A 24466-nucleotide genomic window follows, 5' to 3' on the forward strand; every position below is an offset into this window, starting at 1 on the left:
TTGCTTCCATTAAGCAGACGCTACGTTTGCAGGACGAAGTGTGTCCCCCCGCTGCCTTGGCGGCTTATGGGACGCAGAGGAAACGCAGGACGCCGCAGGTTTTTCCCTGCAATGCTGATTTTCAGCGCGCTGTTAAGGATCAATGGCGCGATCTGCGCAAGCCTTTTGCGGTACCAAGTAAATTCAAGCTGCGTTATCCTTTCTCGCCTGCCACTGATGAACGGTGGTGTGTGCCTCCGCCAGTGGATCATGCAATTGCGGTTTTGAACAAAGCCACTGCGATTCCTGCAGAGGGTTCCCCTGTTTTCCGTGATGCCACGGATAGGAGACTGGAGTCTCTTGCCCGTCATACTTATTCTGTTACGGGTTCTATGCTTAAGGCTCTGTTTGCTTCTCTCATGGCGGCCCAGGCGATCGCAAGTTGGACGCAGATGCTTAGGCGCGTCCTAGTGGCCGATTCGGCCTCGGCGGCGACCCTGGATATGGTGGATCAGATCCACCAGGGTGTCATGTATCTGTGTGATGCGGACCTGGACCTGATTCCGTTGGCTGCACGTGTGCACAGCGTGGCGGTGTTGTCTCGCCGCCTGGTTTGGTTGAAATGTTGGTCGGTGGACCAATCTTCACGTAAGACTTTAGCCAATCTGCCTTATGATGGGTCTCGCCTTTTTGGGGAGTCCCTGGATGTGTTGATTAAGGGGATCACCGGGGGTAAGAGCACTCTCTTGCCCCATTTCCCCAAGGCTAAGGGGGCTTCTGGGAAGAAGCATGCAAACTTTCGGCCCCCTCAGGGGTCCTTTCGTGCCTTTCGGCCGCACTACAAGGGCAAACCGTTCAAAGGCCAAGGCTCTCAGAAGAAGCCCTGGTCTGGGAAACAGAAGTCCGGCCAATCCGGACCTGCAGCCCATAACAGTTCGGCCTGAAGGGGCGCCCTCACCCAGTTTTGGGGTGGGGGGACGCTTGCTCGGTTTTCTTCAGCCCTGGTTGGCCCGTGTGCGGGACAGATGGGTTCTGGAAATCGTTCGATCTGGTTACAAGATCGAGTTTCTTTCTCGGCCGGAGAGCAGATTTTTTCCCTCAAATCTTCAACTGTCTCCAGAGCGCCTGCGGGATCTGCACCTGGCGGTGCGGGACCTGAGGGCTCAGGGAGTGGTGGTTCCGGTGCCTCATCGGGACAGATTTCGGGGGTTTTATTCCAATCTGTTCACCGTGCCCAGGAAGGAGGGCAAGGTTCGTCCGATTCTGGACTTGAAGGCTCTGAACCGCTCTGTGCGGGTTCGCAAGTTCCGCATGGAATCCCTGCGCTCGGTGGTGGCTGCCCTCGTTCCGGGGGAATTCATGGCCTCCATCGATTTGAAGGATGCGTACCTTCACATCCCCATATTCGAGGGTCATCAGAGATACCTTCGATTTGCCATTGCGGAGGATCACTACCAGTTCGTGGCGTTGCCCTTTGGTCTCGCCTCGGCTCCGCGGGTCTTCACCAAGGTGCTTGCACCGGTTCTGGCATTATTGAGGGCCCAGGGCATTTCTGTCCTGGGGTATCTGGACGACATTCTGGTTCGGTCTGCGACCAGACAGGGTCTGGAGGAGGACCTGTCTGTCACAATGCAAACTCTGCAGGAGTTTGGTTGGACGATAAATATTCCAAAGTCGACACTGAGTCCGTCGGTTCGTCTCCCCTATCTGGGAATGCTACTGGACTCGGTGCAGGCGAAGGTCTTCCTGCCGGAAGACAAACTCAGGACTCTTCAGGAGGAAGTCAGGTCCCTCAGGGACGTTCCACACTCGTCTCTGCGGACGTGTATGAGATGTCTGGGATTGATGGTCTCGGCCTTCGAGGCGATTCCTTTCGCGCAGTTTCACACGCGGGGTCTCCAAGCGGAGATCCTGTCCAGGTGGGACGGGCGACCTCAATCTCTGGATCTTCAGATCTCGTTGAGTCATCGCACCAGGGAAAACCTTCTGTGGTGGCTCCAGTCCCCGTTGGTGTCCGGGGGCAAGTCGTTTCGTCCGATCTCGTGGACGGTAATCACCACGGATGCCAGCCTGTCGGGCTGGGGTGGTGTTCTGGGCGTTCTGTCCACCCAGGGGACCTGGTCGGAGGGGGAGTCTTCCCTCCCGATCAACATTCTGGAATTGCGTGCGATAAGGCTCTGTCTTCATCGCTGGACGGACCGGCTGCAGGGCTGCCCGGTTCGGGTGCAGACGGACAATGCCACGGCGGTGGCCTACATCAACCACCAAGGGGGCACCAGGAGTGCCCGAGCGGCTCGAGAAGTGGCCGACATTCTATCTTGGGCCGAGACTCATGTCCCGGCGATAACGGCGGTTCACATTCCGGGAGTGGAGAACTGGCAGGCGGACTATCTGAGTCGCCAGACCCTGGATCAGGGGGAATGGTCTCTCCACCCGGCTGTCTTCCAGATGTTGTGCGCGAAGTGGGGTCTTCCAGATGTGGACCTGTTCGCGTCTCGCCTCAACAACAAGGTGAAGAGGTTCGTGGCAAGGACGCGCGACCCTCGGGCAGACGCGTCGGACGCGTTAGTGGCCCCGTGGCATCAGTACAGGCTGATGTACGCGTTTCCACCGATTCAGTTGCTGTCCAGGTTCCTTCGCAGGTTACACTCGGAACGCAGCACGGTGATTCTTGTGGCACCGGACTGGCCTCGCCGGTCCTGGTACGCAGACCTCGTGAATCTGGCGGTCGACGCCCCTTGGCGTCTGCCTCTTCGAGACGATCTACTGTCTCAAGGACCGATTTACCATCCTGCTTTACAGTCGCTGGCTTTGACGGCCTGGCTGTTGAGACCGAGGTCCTGAAGGAGAAGGGTCTCTCTCCAGAGGTCGTTCATACTTTGATCAACGCGAGGAAGTCTTCCTCGGGGAAGGTTTATTACCGTACTTGGAAGGCCTATTTTGCCTGGTGTGAGTCCAGGGGGTTTTCACCCCGCACGTACTCGGTTTCCCGTGTGCTGTCTTTCCTTCAGACGGGTGTCGATCAGCGTTTGGCGCTGGCTACGATAAAGGGTCAGGTGTCTGCGCTGGCCGTTCTGTTTCAACGTCCCGTGGCTTCCAACTCCTTGGTTGGCACCTTTATTCAGGGTGTGCGGCATCTGGTTCCTCCTAGGAGGGATCCTTTGCCCCCTTGGGACTTGAATCTCGTTCTATCTGTTACAACGTGCTCCTTTTGAACAGATCAGGGAGATCTCGTTGTCTATGTTGTCCAAAAAGGTCGCCTTTTTGGTGGCGATCACTTCGGCTCGCAGAGTGTCGGAACTGGCGGCTTTGTCCTGCAAGTCTCCGTACCTGGTTGTTCATTTGGATAAGGTGGTCTTGCGACCTAATCCTTCTTTTCTGCCGAAACGAGTTTCGGAATTCCATCTTAACGAGGATATTGTTTTGCCTTCGTTGTGCACGAAGCCTAAACATCCAAAGGAGATGAGATTGCACTCTCTGGATGTTGTTCGGGCGATAAGGGTTTACCTTAAATCGACTGAGTCTTTTCGTAAGACGGACTCCTTGTTTGTTCTTCCAGAGGGTCCTCGGAAGGGCATGGCGGCTTCGGCCTCTACCATCGCCAAATGGATCAGGCAGACCATTGAACAGGCCTATGCCTTGCAGGGGAAGGTTCCCCCTGTGCCTGTGAAGGCGCACTCTACTAGATCTCTGAGTACGTCTTGGGCCTGCCGTCATGGGGCTTCTGTAGCCCAGGTGTGTAAGGCGGCGACTTGGTCGACCGTGCACACTTTCACAAAATTCTACAAAGTAGATGTTCAGGCATCGGCGGATGCTTCCTTTGGCCGCAAGGTTCTTAGTGCGGCTGTTCCCTAGGGTCCCTTGTTGGGGACTCCTGGCTGTTGGGATAGTTTTTTGTATCCCCTGGGTTTTTTGTCTTTTCCTGGGTTGTTGCTCCTGTTGAGCACTTATTTTTGCTGTTGCCCAGCTGGTTTCCTTCCTTTGGTAAGGTTCCTTTCTTTGATGTGGAGACTGCGTTGCCTTTCGGCGCGGATGCGTTTCCCACCCCTCATGTTTGCACTGCTTTGGGACGTCCCCATATGTGACGAATATGAAGAGGCGGCGACTGTCGGAGGACGTAAGAGAAAACGGAATTTTTGTAAAATCTTACCTGTAAAATTCCTTTCTCTGAGTCCTCCGACAGTAGCCGCCCCCGCCCCTCTTTTGGGGTTTGAATGTATACTCTACTGCTATTCCACTAAAACTGAGATATGGTTGCAGGAAGTAGGAGGGTATTGACTGAGGGGACCACCCCTTGAGGGTGGGATATGTTAAAGCTTTGTTGTTAACATATTCTGTTGCCTAGCTACTCCTTCGGAGCAAAGTCTAATACCCCATATGTGACGAATATGAAGAGGCGGCGACTGTCGGAGGACTCAGAGAAAGGAATTTTACAGGTAAGATTTTACAAAAATTCCGTTTTTCACACGGATGGATCAATCAGGTCCGCCTGAAAAACGGACCATACATTGCTCTCTATGGAGTGGCAGATGTTGATGGACGTGTCAGTTTACACCTGCGGACTTCCAATCCGTCTCCCATCTGTCTGGCAGATCGGATAGGCAGTCTGTTTCCATACGACAGCCCATAGAGGACAGCAGGCTGTGTCCATGTCCGCTCCGATGATGCAAAGCAGACCTGTTATCCGCCTGCTCAGCAGAGGGATCCCCTGCTGAGCAGGCAGATCCGCCAGTGTAAAAGTAGCCTTACGTATTCACTTTTCCCTTCTCACACTGCAGCCCACAATGGGAGGGTTTCAGCAACGAAGGCAGTGCTGTCAATTCCCAAAGTAGTGACACGCAGGGCTAGATGTGGCCAGCTCCTGACTGTGAATCAGCAGAGACAGTGCTGATAACCACATACTCTATACCCTTTTCCAATCCCTCTGTAGTGCAACCCCCAACTTCCACCAATGCTGCTTACGTTTTGCTGTCTTGTGTTTACCTATGAGCTGTCCGCAGATCCTCTGGTCTTCACAAATGTATTAGCCCCTGTTCTTGTTCTTCTTCCACGATCTCATGGTATCCACATTGTGGGGTATCTGGGCGATCTGTTTATCTGTTTATATAAAAAAAAAAAAACTTAGTCCAGGACCGATCTTCCAATGTTAGTGGACGGTGCAGATTCTGAGAAACTGACTGGGTCCTCATCCTTTAGTATGTGTTGGATCCAGCTTATCGCCTCAGGAGAAGCGTCTATCTGTTTGCTGTTCAGACCCTTCAGTGCAAGAGCCATCCCTTCATTTGCTTTTGCATGAAGGTTCTGGGGCTGATGGTGGCAGCTTCCGAGGCAGTTTTGTATGACCAGTTTCATGCCAGGATATTACACCTCCATAATCTGGCAGCTTGGGGCAATCAGACCCTGCCTTTGGATCAGCCCATGACTAATACCACAGCAGTGGCCTACATCAACCTTCAGAGGAACACCAGAATTCACGCAGCTCAAAGAGAAGCACATCTTATTCTGGTTTGAGCAGAACTTCACGTTCTGGCTCTGACCTCTGTTCACATCTCAGGCGTGGAAGATCGGCTGACTAACTTTCTCAGTCCTCAACATCTGGATCCCCATCCAGGAGTATTTTAAAACCTCCATTTCAGGTGGGGACTGCCGGGCATGGGCCTTCCATCATGCATGTTTAACAAACTTGCCAGATTTGTCACCAGGAACAGGGATCCTTGGACCTATGCAGTGGATGCTTTGGTGGGATCTGTGATTTTTTTTTTTTCTGAATCACAATGGAGGGAATTCTGGTGATCCGCATTGCATACTGGCCAAGGAGGATGCAGTACTCAATCATACTTGGACTTCTGGCAGACCCTTGGTGGGTGCTTCCAGAACTAAGGCCAGATCTGTTTGTGCTTCATGGACTTTTCGGCCCCAGAGCCTATTTCTCAGGTTTACAAGACTGCCACCTGGTCTTCTGTTCTGTTTTTATTTGGTGGATGTTCAGGCCTTCTCTGATGGCAGCTTCAGCCGCAATGTGATTCAAGCTGCTCTTTGAGTTCTTGACTTTGTTTCGTGGGCCTTTTGGTCTGTGTTTGCTGTGTTACCCACTTTTCAGTTGGAATGGCTTCTGATGTCCCTTTCGTCTAAGATTAACCAGGCCTATTTCTGACACTTGTTGTTTACAAGTTAAAATCAGTATTGTTTGCGTGAAATCTACTTGGAACCCCAAAACATTTAATATATATATATATATATATATATATATATATATATATATATATATATATATATATATATATATATATATATATATCAAATTTTTTTTTTTCTTAGCAGGGATCCTAGAGAATAAAATAAAACACTATTATTCACACACCGTATTTGCACAGCAGTCTTCCAAATGCAATTTTTGTGGAAAAAATGCACTTTGTTTACTTAAAAAATAAGTAAATAGTAAAGTTAGCCCTATTCTTTTCTATAATGTGAAAGATAATGATACGCCGAGTAAATTGATACTGAACACGTCACGCTTCAAAGTTGTGCACGCTTGTGGAATGGCGACAAACTTTGGTACTTAAAAATCTCCATAGGGGACGCTTTAAATATTTTCTACAGGTTACCAGTTTAGAGTTGGAGGAGGATAATTCTAGTGCTAGAATTATTGCTCTCACTCGAACGATTGTGGGGATGCCTCACGTGTGGTTCGAACACAGTTTACATATGTGGGCGCGATTTGCGTATGCGTTCGCTTCTGTGCGCGAGCTTGGAGGGAGGGGGCGCTTTAAATTTTTTTTTTTGTTTTTATTTTACTTTTGATTTTTACATGGTCCCTTTAACCACTTCTGGACCGGCCTTATTCTGACACTTTGTTTACAAGTTAAAATCAGTTTTTTTAATTAGAACATTACAGAGACCCTAGAGAATAAAATAGAGATCATTGCAATATTTTTTATCACACTGTATTTGCGCAGAGGTCTAACAAACACAATTTGTTTGGAATAAATACATTTTTTTAATAAAAAAATAAGAAAACAGTAAAGTTAGCCCAATTCTTTCTATAATGTGAAAGATAATGATACTCCGAGTAAATAGATACCCAACATGTCATGCTTCAAAATTGCGCACGCTCGTGGAATGGCGACAAATATTGGTACTTGAAAATCTCCATAGGCGACATTTTAAAAATTTCTACAGGTTACCAGTTTGGGAGGTACAGAGTAGGTCTAGGGCTCAAATTATTGCTCTGCACGCGAGCTATTTATTGTATCTTTTATTTTTTATTTTTACATTGTCCTTTTTTTAAAAAAAAAAATTTTTTTGATCACTTTTCTTCCTATTGCAAGAAATGTAAACATCCCTTGTAATAGAATAAGCATGACAGGACATCTAAAATGTGAGATCCAGGGTCAAAAAGACTTCAGATCTCACATCTACACTAAAGAAAAAAAAAAAAATGATGAAAAAAAATGGGCTATTTAAAACCATTGCTAGGAAGTGACGTATGACGTTGCTCCAGTCCTCCAAGGCCATAGTCGAGTAAGGGCCATCTTGCCCTCACTCAACTACCTGAGAGTACAGCGTACCGAATACAGCACTTCTCCCGCCGCCCATAAGGGTGATCCCGCAGCGAATCCACCGCTGGGACCACCTTTATGTCAAAGCGGACCGCCCGCCGTTTAAAAAAATACCGGGGTTGTGGCAGCTATCTGCTGCCATAACCCCGGTATTTAACGTCAAAGTACCGACGTAAATACACGGTGGGCAGGGTCCGTAAGTGGTTAGAAAAAAAAAATGTGATCACTTTTATTCCTAGTACAAGAAATGTAAACATCCTTTCTAATACAAACAGAACAAGTCCTCCTTAATGTGAGATCTGGGGTTAAAAAGGCTTCCGATCTCACATTTACACTTAAAAGCAATTAAAAAAAAAAAAAAAAAACTGGCCCTTTAAGGGCGTTGGTCGGGAGTGACGTTTGACGTCACTCTGGTCCTCCAAAGGCATGGAGTCGAGTGGGGGCCATTTTGCCCTCACTCGACTTCCTGCCCATCAGAGGAGTGGATCTGATCGTTTTTCCCTGCTACAGACGGCTCCAGTAAGCGAGGAAAACGACCCCGAAAAGTGATCCCGTGGCGAATCTGGCGATGGGAGCACTTTTACGTTAAAGCGGACCGCCCGCCATGTAAGAAAATACCAAGGTTATGGCAGCTATCTGCTGCCATAATTCCGGTATTTAACGTCAAAGTAGTAACCTAAATACACTGTGTCTTGAAGTACAATAGAGGACACAGGTCCCCTTATGTTTCTATGTTTCACTCCTTTATTGCATGTTAAAAAAATAAAACTGGGAGTGGGCGTGCTTATACAGGACTGTCCTAACCACTTTGCTGGCAGTGTCCAGTCACCCAAATGTAGCTGCATATCACCCTGTAGTCTAAGACTAATCAAATGTCTTATTACCATCTATAGTCCAAGAAAAGGAATTTACAGGTAATTCCTATATGCATACTTTGCCAAAATCCCAAACGTTTTTTTTTTTTTAAATTGCAGTTTTTTTTTTTTTGTTTTTTTTTTTATATTAGTGACAGAACCTACCTGTGTGCTTCAGATCTTTTGAAAAGGTTACTCCACTTTGAAAGTGGACTAATATTTGATCCCGTTACCAAAGCCCCCAGCAGTCTACAGCCTTGTTATATTGTGGACCAGGAGAGAAAAAAAAAAAAAACTTTCTCTATCGTTCATCGACAGACGAAGCTCCATCTAGTCAGAGACTATAGGATTATTCTCCTCCTATCAGGAATAGGCACTAGGCAGGAAGAAAGCTTAACCACACCAACGGGGGCTGTCCCTGCAGGCATAACCCACCCCACACCCTGCTATCATCAAACAGTTAGCTTCTGCCTAGTTTAAAGAATAGGACCTAGCTTCCTGCTGGGACTTCGGTCCTAGCTATTATAGGAAAGTTTGTTAGTTTGTGATTTTTTATTTTCATTAGTAAGTTCCTGAGGACCAAGATCCAGAGGAACTACAAGCAACAGCCAGCTGAGGTTTCGCACTGGATAATCTAGATCCTTAAGGTCTCCCAGCCTGGCCTGCGAGCGTAAGCAGGTTATAGTCCAGAACTAGGCTTCACCATGACCGTGCCCCGACGGATGGGGATGAGCCTGCGAGTGGACCGCCTTGCTGGGACGCACACAAGTTGGAACGCCCTGAGTCGCAGCTTCCCCTTTGCTGACAGCACCCCCATCCCGGGTGGGAGGTGATCTGTTTTGAAATGTTGCCCACCTGGTACCGTGGTCAGGGCGGACTTGGGCCCTTCCCTGGAATAGTCAGACCTTAGGGACTCCCTTGGTTCCCCTGCCACCTCAGGGGACTAGTCCTTTGTACCCCTCGGCATTCACCTAGCAGGTTTTTACCTTTGGGGGGGGGGATAATGCAGCTGTTGCGCTTATTTAAGGGGGAAGTTTTGTCCTGTGTGGGCCCCTGGGCAGGGACCTTCTGATGCCTATTGTTCTGGGCTCCCTTTTGGGGATCCTGGAGACAGCTTGTGCTGTGGGGGCCGCCATTTTGCTGTGAGTCATGATTTTTATATTCCCATTAGTTTATATGGGCAGCCATTTTTTATAATTCCCCATTGAGAATGCATGAGCGGCCATTTTCCTGAGGTCCATAGGCTGGACAGGCATGCGGCATGGTTTATTAAAATATAGAGGCTGAGTTTCCTCTTCCTGTACAGTCAGTGTCAGTTTCGTTTTTGCACAGATCGTGCTCAAAGTCTCCTCTGTGGTCTGGTAAAGTTTTCCTGGGTTTCCCTGTGGGTTTTTCTAAACTCTATTTTATAATAACCAGGGATTGTGGGACTGCATTTTAGGGCGGTCTTAAAGAGACACTGCCCAATTATTTAAAAAAGTGTAACATGGAGTCCCAGGATAATATTTCACTTGCAGACCCCCTGGAAGCGATTGCGGGACCTTCTGGTTCTCAGTCTCAGCCAGAGTTTGCAGTTTTTTGCAAAATTCGATGTCGAAGGTAGATTTTGTCATTGCTAGTTCTGCCAGCTGCAAACGCCTCGCCTCCATCTGCAGGGTCTTTGGACTCTTGAGATAGACATGGCCGCCGCAGACGCAGACCACCCTGAGGGGCTGTGTCGTTGCATTCTGACAGTGAAGAGGACCTGTCCTCAGCCCCCGTGCAGGAACGCGCTTAGGTGAAAGCTCCGATAGTTGCGCTGATGAACCCACAGCACTGGGTACACAGGCGTCTTGGCTCCCGTAAATTGGGCAAGGTTTTCCCTTGCCCAAAATTGTTTCATACTATTGTGGATGAACAATGGCGGTGCATTAGGCACATGTTAGGCACATGTTAGTGGTGCTTAAGCGTTTTGCACGCTGTTACCCCTTTGCGGAGGCAGTGTCCATTAGGTGGACTGTACCCTTCAAAAGTGGATCCCCCGGTGTCCATGTAGAATAAAGGGACTCTGGTACCGGTGGAAGAGTCTCCAACTTTTGCAGATCTCGTGGATAGACGGGTGGAATCCTTGTCCCACCATTTACGCTTGGTAGCAGGTCACATAATAAAGACTACCTTTTGTGAATGTTTTGGTAGCGCAGACTGCTACAGAATGGGTGAAGTTACTTAAAAGTAACTTCAAAGCTGAACGGCTCGACCCTGCGGTGTTGGAACTACTGGACCAGTTGGCTCAAGCCCTGGTGTTCATGTGTGATACGTCCCTGGATTCAGCCCCATTGGTGGCCAGGGCATCAGTAGTGGAGGTTGCTATTAGGGGCATGGTGTGGCTGATAAGCTGGTCGGCGGACCAGGCTTCTAAAAAAGCCTTGACTGATCTTCCCTTCTTAGGGGAGAAGCTGTTTGGATCCTCTCTGGACGAGTTGATCAAAGGTATCACGGGGGGTAAGAGCACTCCTCTTCCCCAATCTGCTAAGGGCAAGGCGCCACGTCCTAGGCGGGGGCCTTCCTTTTAATGCTCATAAATGACTTTTTGGTGTCTCTGGGTCGCAAGAAAAAGGTAAATCATTCAGGTCTTCTGGGGGTTCCAAGAAGCCGAGGTCGGGGAAAGCAAAGACCGGCCAATCTGGTCCTGCAGACAAGTTCTCGTCTGCATGAAGGGGCGCCCTCCCCTGATTCTGGGATGGGGGGAGGTCTTTGTTTGTTTCTTTCTGGAACCCTGGACCTCCTTGATTCAGGACAAATGGGTTCACAAACTGATCTGATATGGGTACAAGATCAAATTACGGTATCGCCCGTCGGACAGGTTCTTCCTGTCCAATCTTCAACTATCCCAAGTCCGGTTAAGGAACTTGCGAGGGGCAAAACACGATTTGCTATCGCAAGGAGTGATTGTACTGGTTCCTTTTCAGGAACGTTTTCAAGGGTTTTATTCGAACCTCTTCACCGTGCCCAGGAAGGAAGGAAGGAAGGCAAGGTGCGTCCCATCCTGGATCTCAAGGCCCTGAACCGCTTCATGTGGGTACAGAAGTTTCGGATGGACACTAGCCCCACGGTGGTGGCGTCTCTGCACCAGGGACACTTCTTGGCCTCCATAGATATCAAGGAATCATATCTACACATCCCTATTTATGCTGGACACCAACGGTTTCTTCCCTTTGCGGTCGCTGAGAAGCATTATCAATTAGTGGCGTTACCCTTTGGTCTAGCCTCAGTTCCCAGAGTTATTACCAAGGTCTTCACACCGGTATTGGCATTGCTGCACCAGCGGGGGAATTGCAGTACTGGGGTACCTAGACGATCTCCTTTTGAGAGCGGACTCTCCTTCAGTCTTGTTGGGAGATCTGACTGTCACTGCAGGATTTCGGTTGGAACATCCATTTCAAGAAATCCGTGCTGACACCTGTCTTGAGACTGGATTATCTGGGCTTGACTCTGAATTCAGCCTTGCCCAAGGTTTTTCTTCCGCCGGTCAAGCTGCAAACGTTGCAGGAGGCGATTCGGTGGTTGTTGGCGAACAATCTGTCCTCTCTTCGAGTTTGCATGCGGGCTTTGGGTCTGATGGTATCAACCTTCGAGGCAGTTCCGTTTGCTCAGCTCCATACCAGACCTTTGCAAAGGGAGATTCTTGTCAAATGGAACAAGGATCCAAAGTCCTTGGACTCTTTGATTCGGTTAAGCCACAACACATGGACTGCTCTGTTGTGGTTGATCCAGTCTCCAGCACTATGTCAGGGCAAGTCCTTCCTTCCATTGTTTTGGACGGTGGTGACCACGGACACAAGCCTATCAGGCTGGGGCGCGGTGCTGGGGAAGCTCTGTGCCCATGGTACTTGGACGATGGAAGAATCAAAACCACTGATATTTTGGAGCTCAGAGCAATAAAGTTTTGTCTGAGCCATTGGACTACTTGCCTACAAGATTGTCCAGTTCAGATTCAATCCAACAACACCACGGCTGTGGCTTGCATCAATCACCAGGGGGGCACCAAGAGTGTCTTTGCAGCCAAAGAGGTGGCTGAGATTCTGGCCTGGTCAGAAAAATGTATTCCAGCCCCCTCTGCTGTACACATTCCAGGTGTGGAGAACTGGCAAACGGATTACCCGAGTTGTCAGGTGTTGGATCAAGGGGAGTGGTCCCTGCACCCGGAGGTGGTGTTCCTGGTTGAGCTCCATGTTACCTGGTTGGCTAAGTTTAGACTTTGGGGAGTTACGTTTGAGTTGTCTTCCCACCCCTCATGAATGTACTGCGTTGGGACATCCCTATAGTCTTTGACCAGATGGAGCTGCGTCTGTTGATGAACAATAGAGAAAACTGGATTTTTGTAAGAACTTACCCTAAAATCCTTTTCTCTAAAGTTTCGTCAGACGCAGCACCCGCCCCTCTACTTCTGAGTGAATGTGTTTTTTTCTATTCTAAACACTGTTTGCAAATTGATGATAGCAGTGTGTGTGGGGTTATGCCTGCAGGGACAACTCCCATAGGTGTGGTTAAGCTTTTTTCCTGCCTAGTGCCTATTCCTGATAGGAGGACCATAACCCTATAGTCTCTGACTAGATGGAGCTGCGTCTGTCGAACTTCAGAGAAAATAATTTTACGGTAAGTTCTTACAAAAATTCTATTTTTTTACCCGATGTGCTACTTTGTACATAGTTTTGTATGGAATGAATTTGGACCCGGAGACCAAAAATAGTAATAATCCTTGGATTGCTTTACTGCACAACACAACCAACTGCCTACCAGCTAACTAACAAAAGCTAGTGTCCAATCCCTTTCTTGCTGCCAAGCTAACTATGTAATAGTCCTGAAAAATATGGGTATACAAGTTAACCATCCCTCATTCTTTCTCTCATGGAGACCTCTACCCCCACCATCAACAGGCCAACAAGTAAACAGGACAGACTATCATTCCAGTTGACCCAAATATACATCTGCCTAATATATGCTATTAATGGCTCTTGTATGCCTTTTTGCATTTAAAATAGCCACGTATCAATGTGTTATGTAGTTTCATTATTCACAGCCCTTGTGAGGGCGCTGATCATTTTTACCTGTTCGTTCCTGTCCTCCCGGGGAAAAAAAAGACTCTGGAAAAACAAACGGTGACAACAGTCCATTCATGGTCACAATAGAAGCACAGGATTTTATGGGTATGTCTTAGCATGGATGCGTGCCTCAGTATTAATAGTTAAGACTTTTTACAGCTTAAACTTGAGCTACTAAATCATTTGTTGTTGTGCACGTTCCTAAGGATTTTATTTTGGCTCCGTAGGAAGAGGTACGCCCACAAGATACAGTATCTGTAATTGGAGGAGTTGCAGGGGCTAGTAAGCAAGGCAGAAAGGCAGCATGGACTTTTGTGAAGGAAAACTGGGAAGAACTACATAACCGGTACCAAGGTGGTTTCCTCATCTCCCGACTGATAAAAGTAAGATGATCAGACAATTGCGTTTTATTATTTACAAGTGCTAAAGCTTGTGGTTTGGGTTGATGTTGTTATTATTTCTACTTTCAGCTTTCCGTGGATGGTTTTGCAAGTGAAAAAATGGCTGCAGAAGTTAAGGTGAGGAGGTTAAGTGTTGCTTCTTGGTTAAGGTGTTTCTCTGAATAGTAGTCTACATTTGTGACCAGTGTGCTTTACTGTGTTGCATGCCTACAAGTTCTATAGTGCAGTCGTTTCCCACCATAGACTAATTTACTTTGTCACTGGTTCATATTGTTTTTAGGATATTCTTTAGCACATCTAAAATAAATACTTTCTATCTCTGCATAGCCCAGTAGTTCTATATCATACATTCAACCAAATGGCAATTCTTTGTGCAAATGCTTAGCTGTTTGCTGTTAATGTCATTCCAGGTTAAAAATACACTAGATATATTCCTTACTGGCAAGCCTCTGTAGATTCATAGAACCTCTGAGGCTTGTAACTGGCTAAACATAATTTTAAAAACACGGTTAACATTCTAACTCCAGCTAAAATTCTGGTGAGAGCTGAAAAGGGAAAACGTATAGAACTGTGCTTCTCCCCCTTTTGGAAGCAGTTGAACATTAATTTACTATACATTTAATAATCTGAAAATAAGTGAAATACCACTGTTCCACCTTGGACCAATGGAAGTATGTATATTTTATACCTGAGGGACCACTGGGGAAGGTGACTATCACTGTAATAATCACCACTATTAGAGTGATAGTCACAATCTTATGGTTTCTGAGTGGCTTCCTTTTTTGCTAGTGACCACATGGAGTCAGTCACTCAGCACTGTTGCTATTCACAAAACACCTTGAAATAGTGTGTTCACTCATTGAACAAGGTAGGGAGCTCAACAGGTAAGATCTCCCTACTTGTTGATTCTGCCATAAATCTGTGAGCCAACCTCCTGTGTTCTTTGTCTCTGACTGTTATCCACAATGTTCCCAGCTACAGAACACTTCTGTCCCCAATGTTGTAAAAAAGAGACGAGGGTGGAGGGTGTTCTGTAGCTCTGTCAGTGACGACGTCAGCCTAGGACTGAAAGTATTAGACAAGATAAAAAGGTGAAATCAAATGAAATATAAATGCAGCCAGTGCATCTGGACTTGTAAGTGAGATATATTGTTTCTTTGGTTTAGGTTTAGTTTTTAAGCGAGGCCCAGAAAAATCTCATCCGGAATTAGGAGTCAACACTACACAGCATCTAACTATATATGCAGCTAAAAGATGCAGTGGTTAAAGTTAAAACAGAGCCACAATACATCATGCCATGCCCCTGTAGTCCTGCAAATTTTGTAAAAAAAAGGGCTCATCTGTTACTTTCTGCTTTTAGCAGATGTTTGGTTACACTCTGGCGCCAAGAACCGCAATAATAATACTCAGTGTTTTATTCATTCTGCATGAAGAAATCTAGTGCTGAGCACTTAAGGGGGGGGTTAACAACCAGTCAGCTGGAGGGAGCTCGCCTCTCCCCACCTATATGCCATGCATTGTGGTAGCTGCTCCGGTCTCCCAATGCAGACTTGTCATGATGCTGGAGCTGACATAGCTTGATGAGGAGGGGGAAGCATTTGGGAATTTAAAACACTAAATAGATAGGCATACACGGGTAAGTTGGCCTCCACCCAAAAATAAAAAGTTTAAATGTAAAGTCCAATAAAAAGAAATCCATTCAGTTGGGCAAAGCTGTTCCAAGAGCAGAAGCAGGCTTTGTATGCACAATAAAGAAAGAGAAAAAGCGCCTCGAAGTGTAGTAGGACTGATCACTATTATTAGACCCAAAATGGACCACTCACATGTTTAAAAGCTTCAGCCCGGAAGGTTTTGCCCCCTTAATGACCAGGTCATTTTTGCAATATGGCATTGGGTTATTTTAACTGACAATTGGGAGTTCATGCAACGCTGTACTGAAATACAATTTCTCTATCGTTCATTGACGGACCCAGTTCTCTCTGATTCATATCAGTAGGGTTATACTGCCCCCTACAGGAGTAGGACACTAGGCAGGAAAAAGTTCTGGCTACGGCTATGGGCAGTCCCAGAGGGTACACCCTCTCTCTTCCTGCATAGGATGTCAGTTTTAATCTGCCTAGTCAGGAGTGAGGACCTAGTTCCTTGCTGGGATCTCTGGTCCTGGCATATAAAGTATTTTTTTAGCTAGCCTTTTTTTCTCCGGAACTTTTTTTCCTGTGGGATCTTCAAGCAATAATGCCGGGCTGGGCGACAGACTGGACCCCCATATCCAGTGGTCATCCCAGTCTGGCCAGCGAGCGCGTGCAGGCCTTAGCTCCGCGCTGGGTCGGCCGCGACATAGTCCCACTGGACGGGGACTGGCCCTGCGAGTTAAACGTCTCGCCAGGACGCACACAACAGGGTCTAGGCTGATGTCGCAGCGTTCCTATTTGGCTGACAGCCCCCCTACTCCGGTGGCGTGGGGTCCTGTCAAGAGATGGCGCCCGCCTGTGTTCCGGGTATGGTGAGTAAATGTCCCCCCCCCCCCTCCCCCCCTGGCAGATTTTGGGGTGGACGCGGGCCCTCTCCCTGGGATGGCCGGACCCTCGCACTCCTGGGTTTCCCTCTGTCCTATTGTGACCCCCCCTCCTGTCCACCCCCCTGACCCCCCCACGTGGGGGACTGTTTGGGCCTACCTGAGCCTGGGGCCTAGTGTGCAGGCCGCATTGAGGGCCGGCCGAGTGTGCGCTGTCCGCGGTGCTCAATGATCGGGGGGGGGGGGGCTTGCTGGTGTTCTTCTGAAGTGGATGGTGCGGATGAGTGTTTGGGGGGTCCCCCAAAGGGCCCCCGAATACCGCGATTTGCAGGCTGCCGTTTTTAAGAGTGTTTTAGCCTCCCGTGAGGGTGTTTAAGTTTTTTTCAGGTGGGTCTTATCTTGTTCCGATGAGCCCTATGTTGCCTGGATGGCTATGGTTTAGCCTTGGGGAATATTTTTTTTGCTATTCCCACGCCTTATTTTCATGGCACTGCTTTGGGACGTCCCTACTGATATGAAGATCAGAGACTGTGTCCGTCAATGAACGATAGAGAAAATTGGATTTATGTCTTACCGTAAAATCCTTTTCTCTGAGTTCATTGACGGACGCAATACCCGCCCCTTTATTTGAGTTGGATTGGTATTTTCTCTGACACTGCTTTGATACAAAACTTGCATCCTATGGGAGAGAGGGTATACCCCCCTGGGACTGCCCATAGGCATAGCCAGAACTTTTTTTTGCCTAGTGTCCTACTCCTGTAGGGGGCAGTATAACCCTACTGATATGAAGATCAGAGACTGCGTCCGTCAATGAACTCGGAGGAAAGGATTTTACGGTAAGACAAAATCCAATTTCTCTTACGTCCTCCGACAGTCGCCGCCACTTCATAATCTTCACTAATGGGGTAATTGACCTTTGCTCCGCAGGAGTAGCTAGGCAACAAGATTTGTTAATATCAAAGCTTTTAGCATATCACACCCCTAGGGGGTGGTCCCCTCAGTCAATACCTCCCTGCTTCCAGCATTCTCAACTCAGTTTTCAATTGCCTAGCTTAGGAGTGGCTGGCTGTTCCTGTGCTGGGGCTTTCAGTCTCAGCCTTCTATCCTCTTTTTGATTTTATTTCAAGTGTTTTTCTCTTTCCTTTACTTAGCTGTTTTTTTCTCAGCATTAGTTTAGTTTTCTTCGGATGAAGATGATCATGCTGAGCTGGGTCTCGGTCTGGCCACCCTGGATCCCAGGGCTGAGAGCCAGGGGTTTCCCCAGCCTGCCATCGAACGTTCAGCTCAGGTTTCCCTGACATATTGAACGACCCATCCCTGTTCGCTGCAGGGATGCTGCCTGTGAGGTGGCTACCTCACCGCACGCCATTTGCGGTTTCGCACCGCAGTCCACTGCGTCCTGGCTGCGACACTCCCTGTCCTCAGTACAGCGGTTTGGTCGCTAGAGAAGGCTCCCCACGCCATACGAACTGGTAAGTAAATTTCTATGTGGGGACCTGTCTGTTTGGGTGTCAGTCTGTGACTGTGTGACCCTGCATGTCTGTGTAAGTGCTGAGCTCCCTGTCAGATTCCTGCGTGGAATAGCTGCCTTTCTGTGGGCTGCGGGGGGGGGGCTCTCCCGCTCTGCTGTGTGAGATGTATGGGGCAGACTGGGCTCAGACATGCTATGCGGCGACCGCTGATGCGGCCCGCCATTTTTCTCGGCAAACTGGTGACCGGCCCTGTGTGTTACAGCGTGGTGTTTTGGCGCCAAACGCCGCCATTTTGGCGGCGATCGCTCCTGCAAGCGCATGTCGGCGCCATTTTCTTATTGCCTTGATTCCCTCAGCCGAGCGGCCATGTTTGTGAAGCCTTCATAGGCTATATAGGGCGGTCATTGCATCACTTCCTTTTTCACTGGAACAGCGATCGGTGGCAGCAGCTGTGTGCTCTCTCCAGGTTTTTGCCTCCCTTATCCTGTATTTCCTTGCTCAGTGCTCCTTATCCCTGCGGGGGTCGGTACATACAGTAGTGTGCGGTGGGCTGCGCTCGCCGCGGTCTTAAAGGGGCAGTACTTTATTTTCAGTTGATACTGGGGCATGGATTCTCAGGATTGCAAGTTTCCTCCCACCTTGGTGGGGGGCCAAGGGGCTGCTGCATCCCCCGAGGGGGCTGATCTGGCTGCTGTTGTAGCGAATTTGGCTTCTCAGGTGCAGATGCTAATGGCTGATCGATCTGCAAAACGGCCCAGGTTATCTATTTCCTCTGATTCAGAGGGCGATGGGGCTGCTATGGCTGGAGTGCCCTTCTCAGGGTTTCGTTCATCTCTGGACCTTGTGGGGTCTGAGGGGGAGGCTGAGGTAGAAGGAGTTGATACTTCTCCCCCCGGCTCGCCTGAAGAGCTTGCACTCATGGATGAGTTGATTACTTCTATCAAGGAAACACTGCATCTGCAGGATGAACGGTGTCCTCCTGCTTTGATGTCCTATTATGGGACGAAAAGGAAACGCAAATCAGCGCAGGTTTTTCCCTGCCCTGCGGAATTTCAGCGCGCTGTTGATGAGCAATGGCGCAATTTAAAGAAGCCTTTTACTGTGCCAAGTAAGTTCAAGCTGCGTTAATCATTTACACCCACCACTGATGAGCGTTGATGTGTGCCGCCTCAGGTGGATCACGCCGTGGCAGTTTTGAATAAATCTACTGCGATTCCTGCTGAGGATACCCCGGTGTTCCCGGGACCCTACGGACAGGAGATTGGAGTCTCTGGCCTGTCATACTTATACGGTTGCTGGTTCTATGCTGAAGCCTATTTTTGCTTTCATTATGGCAGCCCAAGCTATTGCAGATTGGACGCAGGTGCTCAGGCGCACCCTGGTGGCTGACTCTGCTCCGCCGACAACATTGGCTATGGTAGATCAAATTCATCAGGGTGTCATGTATTTGTGTGATGCGGACTTGGATTAAGTCCCTTTGGCTGCGCGCCTCTCCAGTGTAGCGGTGTTGAACCGTCGCCTGATATGGCTGAAATGTTGGTCGGTTGACCAATCTTCTCGCAAGACTCTAGCTAATCTTCCCTACGCGGGATCTCGCCTTTTTTGGCGAGTCTTTGGATTCTCTGATAAAGGGAACTTCCGGGGGTAAGAGCACTCTTACCCCAAACTCACAAGAATAAGTTTGTTCGCGGTAAGAAGAATACCTCGATTAGGCCCTCTCAGGGGTCCTTTCATGCCTTTCGGTCGCAATACAAGGGCAAGCCCTTCAAGGGCCAAGGCTCCCAGAAGAAGCCGTGGGCAGGTAAGCAGAAGTCCGGCCAGTCCGGGTCCGCTTCCCATACCAATTCGGCCTGAAGGGGCGCCCTCACCCGGTTCTGGGGTGGGGGGACGTTTGCTCGGTTTTCTTCAACCCTGGCTGGCCCGCATTCGGGACAGGTGGGTTCAGGAAATCGTTCGATCTGGATACAAGATCGAGTTTCTCTCTTGGCCGGCGAGCAGATTTTTTCCCTCAAATCTTCAGCTGTCTCCGGAGCGTTTGCGGGATCTGCACCTGGCGGTGCGGGATCTGCGGGCCCAGGGAGTGGTGGTTCCGGTGCCTCATCGGGACAGGTTTCGGGGGTTCTATTCCAATCTGTTCACTTTGCCCAGAAAGGAGGGCAAAGTGCGTCCGATTCTGGACTTGAAAGCTCTGAACCGCTTTGTGCGGGTTCGCAAGTTCCGCATTGAATCCCTGCGCTCAGTGGTGGCTGCCCTGAGTCCGGGGGAATTCATGGCCTCCATCGATCTGAAGGATGCGTACCTTCACATCCCCATTTTCGAGGGTCACCAGAGGTACCTTCGATTCGCCATTGTGGAGGATCATTACCAATTTGTGGCGTTACCCTTCGGTCTCGCTTCGGCTCCGCGGGTTTTCACCAAGGTGCTTGCGCCGGTCCTGGCTTTATTGAGAGCCCAGGGCGTCTGTCTTGGGATATCTGGACGATATCTTGCTTCGGTCTGCGACCAGTCAGGGCCTGGTGAACGACCTGTCCACCACGATGCAGACTCTGCAGGAGTTTGGTTGGACGATAAATTTTCCAAAATCGACGTTGTGTCCGTCGGTTCGTCTTCCCTACCTGGGGATGATCCTGGACTCTGCTTAAGCGAAGGTCTTCCTGCCGGAAGACAAGCTCCGGACACTTCAGGACGAGGTCAGGTCCCTCAGGGACACTCAGTGCTCGTCCCTCCGGACATGTATGAGATGTCTAGGTCTAATGGTCTCGACTTTCGAGGCGATTCCCTTCGCCCAGTTTCACACGCGGGGTCTTCAGGCGGAGATCTTGGCCAAGTGGGACGGGCGTCCACAATCTCTGGATCGGCAGCTTTCGTTGAGCTGCCACACCCGAAGGGGTCTTTTGTGGTGGCTCCAGTCTCCGACGGTGTCGGGGGGCAAGTCCTTTCGTCCCTTGTCGTGGACGGTGATCACCACGGATGCCAGCCTGTCGGGCTGGGGTGGTGGTGGTCTGGGCGTTCTCTCCGCCCAGGGAACTTGGTCGGAGGAGGAATCCTCCCTTCCGATCAACATTCTGGAATTGCGAGCGATAAAACTTTGCCTTCTGCATTGGTCGGAACGGCTTCAGGGCCGTCCGGTTCGGGTTCAGACGGACAATGCCACATCGGTGGCCTACATCAACCATCAAGGGGGCACCAGGAGTGCCCGTGCTGCTCGGGAAGTAAACAGCATTCTGTCATGGGCCGAGACGCACGTCCCGGCGATAACGGCTGTACACATTCCGGGGGTGGAGAACTGGCAGGCGGACTATGAGTCGCCAGACCCTGGACCAGGGGAAATGGTCCCTTCACCCGGATGTCTTCCACATGTTGTGCGAGAAGTGGGGTCTTCCGGATGTGGACCTGTTCGCGTCTCGTCTGAACAACAAGGCAGAAAGGTTCGTGGCAAGGACGCGCGATCCTCGGGCAGACGCCTCAGACACGTTAGTGGCGCCCTGGCATCAGTATCGTCTGATGTATGCCTTTCCACCGATTCAGCTGCTGTCCAGGCTGCTTCGCAGATTGGCCTCGGAACCGCACGCGGGGATTCTGGTGGCACCGGACTGGCCTCGCCGGTCTTGGTACGCGGACCTCGTAAATCTGGCAGTCGACGCTCCGTGGCGTCTGCCGCTTCGGGACGACCTTCTGTCTCAAGGGCCGATATTCCATCCTGCTTTACAGTCTCTGGCTTTAACGGCCTGGCTGTTGAAAGCCAGGTCCTGAAGGATAGGGGTCTCTCTCCTGAGGTCATTCCCACTTAAGGCTAGAAAAGCCTCTTCGGGAAAAATTTACTACCGTACTTGGAAAGCGTACTTTGCCTGGTGTGAGTCCAGGGGGTATTCCCCTCGCTCATACTCTGTGTTGAGAGTATTGGCTTTCCTCCAATCTGGGGTGGACCAGCGTTTGGCGCTGGCCACAATTAAGGGTCAGATTTCTGCGTTCTTTTTCAGCGCCCAGTGGCGTCTAATTCATTGATTAGCACCTTTGTTCAGGGGGTGCGACATTTGGCCCCTCCTAGGAGGGAACCTTTGCCTCCATGGGACTTGAACTTGGTTCTGTCCGTGTTACAATGGGCCCCCTTTGAAAAGATCAGGGAGATCTCGTTGTCTCTGTTGTCCAAAAAGGTTGCCTTTTTGGTGGCGATCACTTCGGCTCGCAGGGTGTCGGAGCTGGCGGCTTTGTCCTGCAGCTCTCCCTACTTGGTGATTCACTTGGATAAGGTGGTCTTGCGACCTAACCCATCTTTTCTTCCGAAACGGATCTCGGAGTTTCACCTGAATGAGGACATTGTCTTGCCTTCGCTTTGCGCGAAGCCTAAGCATCCGAAGGAGGTGGCTTTGCATGCCTTGGATGTTGTTCGGGCGATCAGGGTTTACCTGTCATCGACTAAGTCCTTTCGCAAGTCAGATTCCCTATTCGTCCTCCCAGAGGGACCTCGGAAGGGCATGGCGGCGTCGGCTGCTACCATCGCCAAATGGATCAGACAGACGATTGTGCAAGCCTATGCTTTGAGGGGGAAGGTTCCTCCTTTCCCTGTGAGGGCGCACTCTACCAGATCTCTGAGTACGTCTTGGGCCTATTGTCATCAGGCTTCTGTGGCCCAGGTGTGTAAGGCGGCGACTTGGTCGTCCGTTCACACCTTCTCAAAATTTTACAAAGTGGATGTTCAGGCATCGGCAGATGCTTCCTTTGGCCGTAAAGTTCTTAGTGCGGCAGTGCCTTAGGGTCCCTTGTTTGGGCCCTTGGCTGTTGGGGTGTTTTTACCCCTGGGTTACTTGTTCTTCCTGGGTTGTTGGTTCTCTTACTTTGGTAAGGTTCCTTTCTCTGATGTGGGTACTGCGTTGCTTTATGCGCGGCTGCGTTTTTTCCCACCCCTCATGTCTACACTGCTTTGGGACGTCCCCATTAGTGAAGATTATGAAGTGGCGGCGACTGTCGGAGGACGTAAGAGAAAACTGAATTTTTGTAAAATCTTACCGTAAAATTCCTTTCTCTGAGTCCTCGGACAGTCGCCGCCCCCGCCCCTCTTTTTGGGGTTTGTTTATGTACTCTACTGCTATGCTACTGAAACTGAGTTGAGAATGCTGGAAGCAGGGAGGTATTGACTAAGGGGACCACCCCCTAGGGGTGTGATATGCTAAAAGCTTTGATATTAACAAATCTTGTTGCCTAGCTACTCCTGCGGAGCAAAGGTCAATTACCCCATTAGTGAAGATTATGAAGTGGCGGCGACTGTCTGAGGACTCAGAGAAAGGAATTTTACGGTAAGATTTTACAAAAATTCCGTTTTTTACTAGTAATGGCAGCGATTTTTAGCAGGACTTGCGACATTGCAGCGGACAAATCGGACACACAACTGACACTTTTTTTGGGACCAGTGACCTTATTACAGTGATCAGTGCTAAAAAATATGCATTGTTGCTGTACTAATGACACTGGCAGGGAAGGGGAAGGGGTTAACATCAGGGGTGATCAAAGTGTTAAACCCGTTTAGCAGGAATACAAGATTTTTATTTTCTAAACAACATATCTGCGCTTCTCGGGAAAGATCAATGGTGTCTAATCACAGCGGTAGTGGGTCGCCGGCGGCGCGCATTTGTGCCCCAGACCAGGAAGAAGTGACGTACAGGTACGACGCTTTGCGCAGCTTGGCCGCCCAGCGGCAGTAAATGTGTGATGGGCGGTCCGGAAGCGGTTAACCACTTTAAGACCGGGCCTATTTTTGACACTTGGTGTTTACAAGCTAAAATCAGTTTGTTTGTTTTTTTACCAGCTTATAGTTACAGGAGTTCTAGGGCTCAAATTATTGCATTCACTCCAACGATTACGGTGATACCTCACACGTGTGGTTTGAACACCGTTTACATATGTGGGCAGGACTTCCGTATGCGTTCGCTTCTGCGCGCGAGGGACAGGGCGCTTTACTTTTTTTTTTTCCTATTTATTTATTTATTTTTTTACAGTTTAAAAAAAAAATAGATTTTTATTCCTATTACAAGGAATGTAAACTTCCCTTGACATAGAAATCGGCATGACAGGTATTCTTTATTGTGAGATCTGGGGTCAAAAAGTCCTCCGACCTCACAACTACACTAAAAAAGACAAAAAAAAAAAAAGGTTGAAAAGAAATCTGCCCTTTAAACCGCTTGCTAGGCAACGATGTTGGACATTGCTCCGGTCCTCCAAGACCATAGAGTTGAGTTAGGGCCATCTTGCCCTCACTCGACTTCCTGTCTCTGAGGATCCGGGACAAGGGGGGGCACCTTTTCCGCCGCACCGTAAGGGTAATCCCGCGGCGAATCTGCCACTGGGACCACCCTTATCTGAAAGCCGATCGCCTGCCATTTTCAAAAATACCGGGGTTATGGCAGCTATCTGCATTCATAACCCCGGTATTTAGCGTCAAAGGACCAACGTAAAACTGGCGGGAGGTTGGTAAGTGGTTAAAATACAAAAAAGGCTCCCCTATACAGGTCCCTCTCAAAAAATTAGCATATTGTGATAAAGTTAATTATTTTCTGTAATGTACTGATAAACATTAGACTTTCATATATTTTAGATTCATTACACACAAC

The 24466-nt window shown here is 49.2% G+C and overlaps 1 protein-coding gene across 1 annotated transcript in view; it reads left to right on the top strand.

Moving 5' to 3' along the window:
- NPEPPS (aminopeptidase puromycin sensitive) overlaps positions 1 to 24466 on the top strand; it is a 217681-nt gene that overhangs the window by 189654 nt on the left and 3561 nt on the right. The window contains exons 21-22 of the mRNA XM_082271865.1: positions 13701 to 13856; positions 13944 to 13991. Coding sequence (XP_082127991.1) covers positions 13701 to 13856; positions 13944 to 13991 — 204 coding nt within the window. The remainder of the gene's footprint in view (positions 1 to 13700; positions 13857 to 13943; positions 13992 to 24466) is intronic.

This window comes from Pelophylax lessonae (genome assembly GCF_965119305.1).
Source record: "Pelophylax lessonae genome assembly, chromosome: 11".
Classification (NCBI taxonomy): Eukaryota; Metazoa; Chordata; class Amphibia; order Anura; family Ranidae; genus Pelophylax; species Pelophylax lessonae.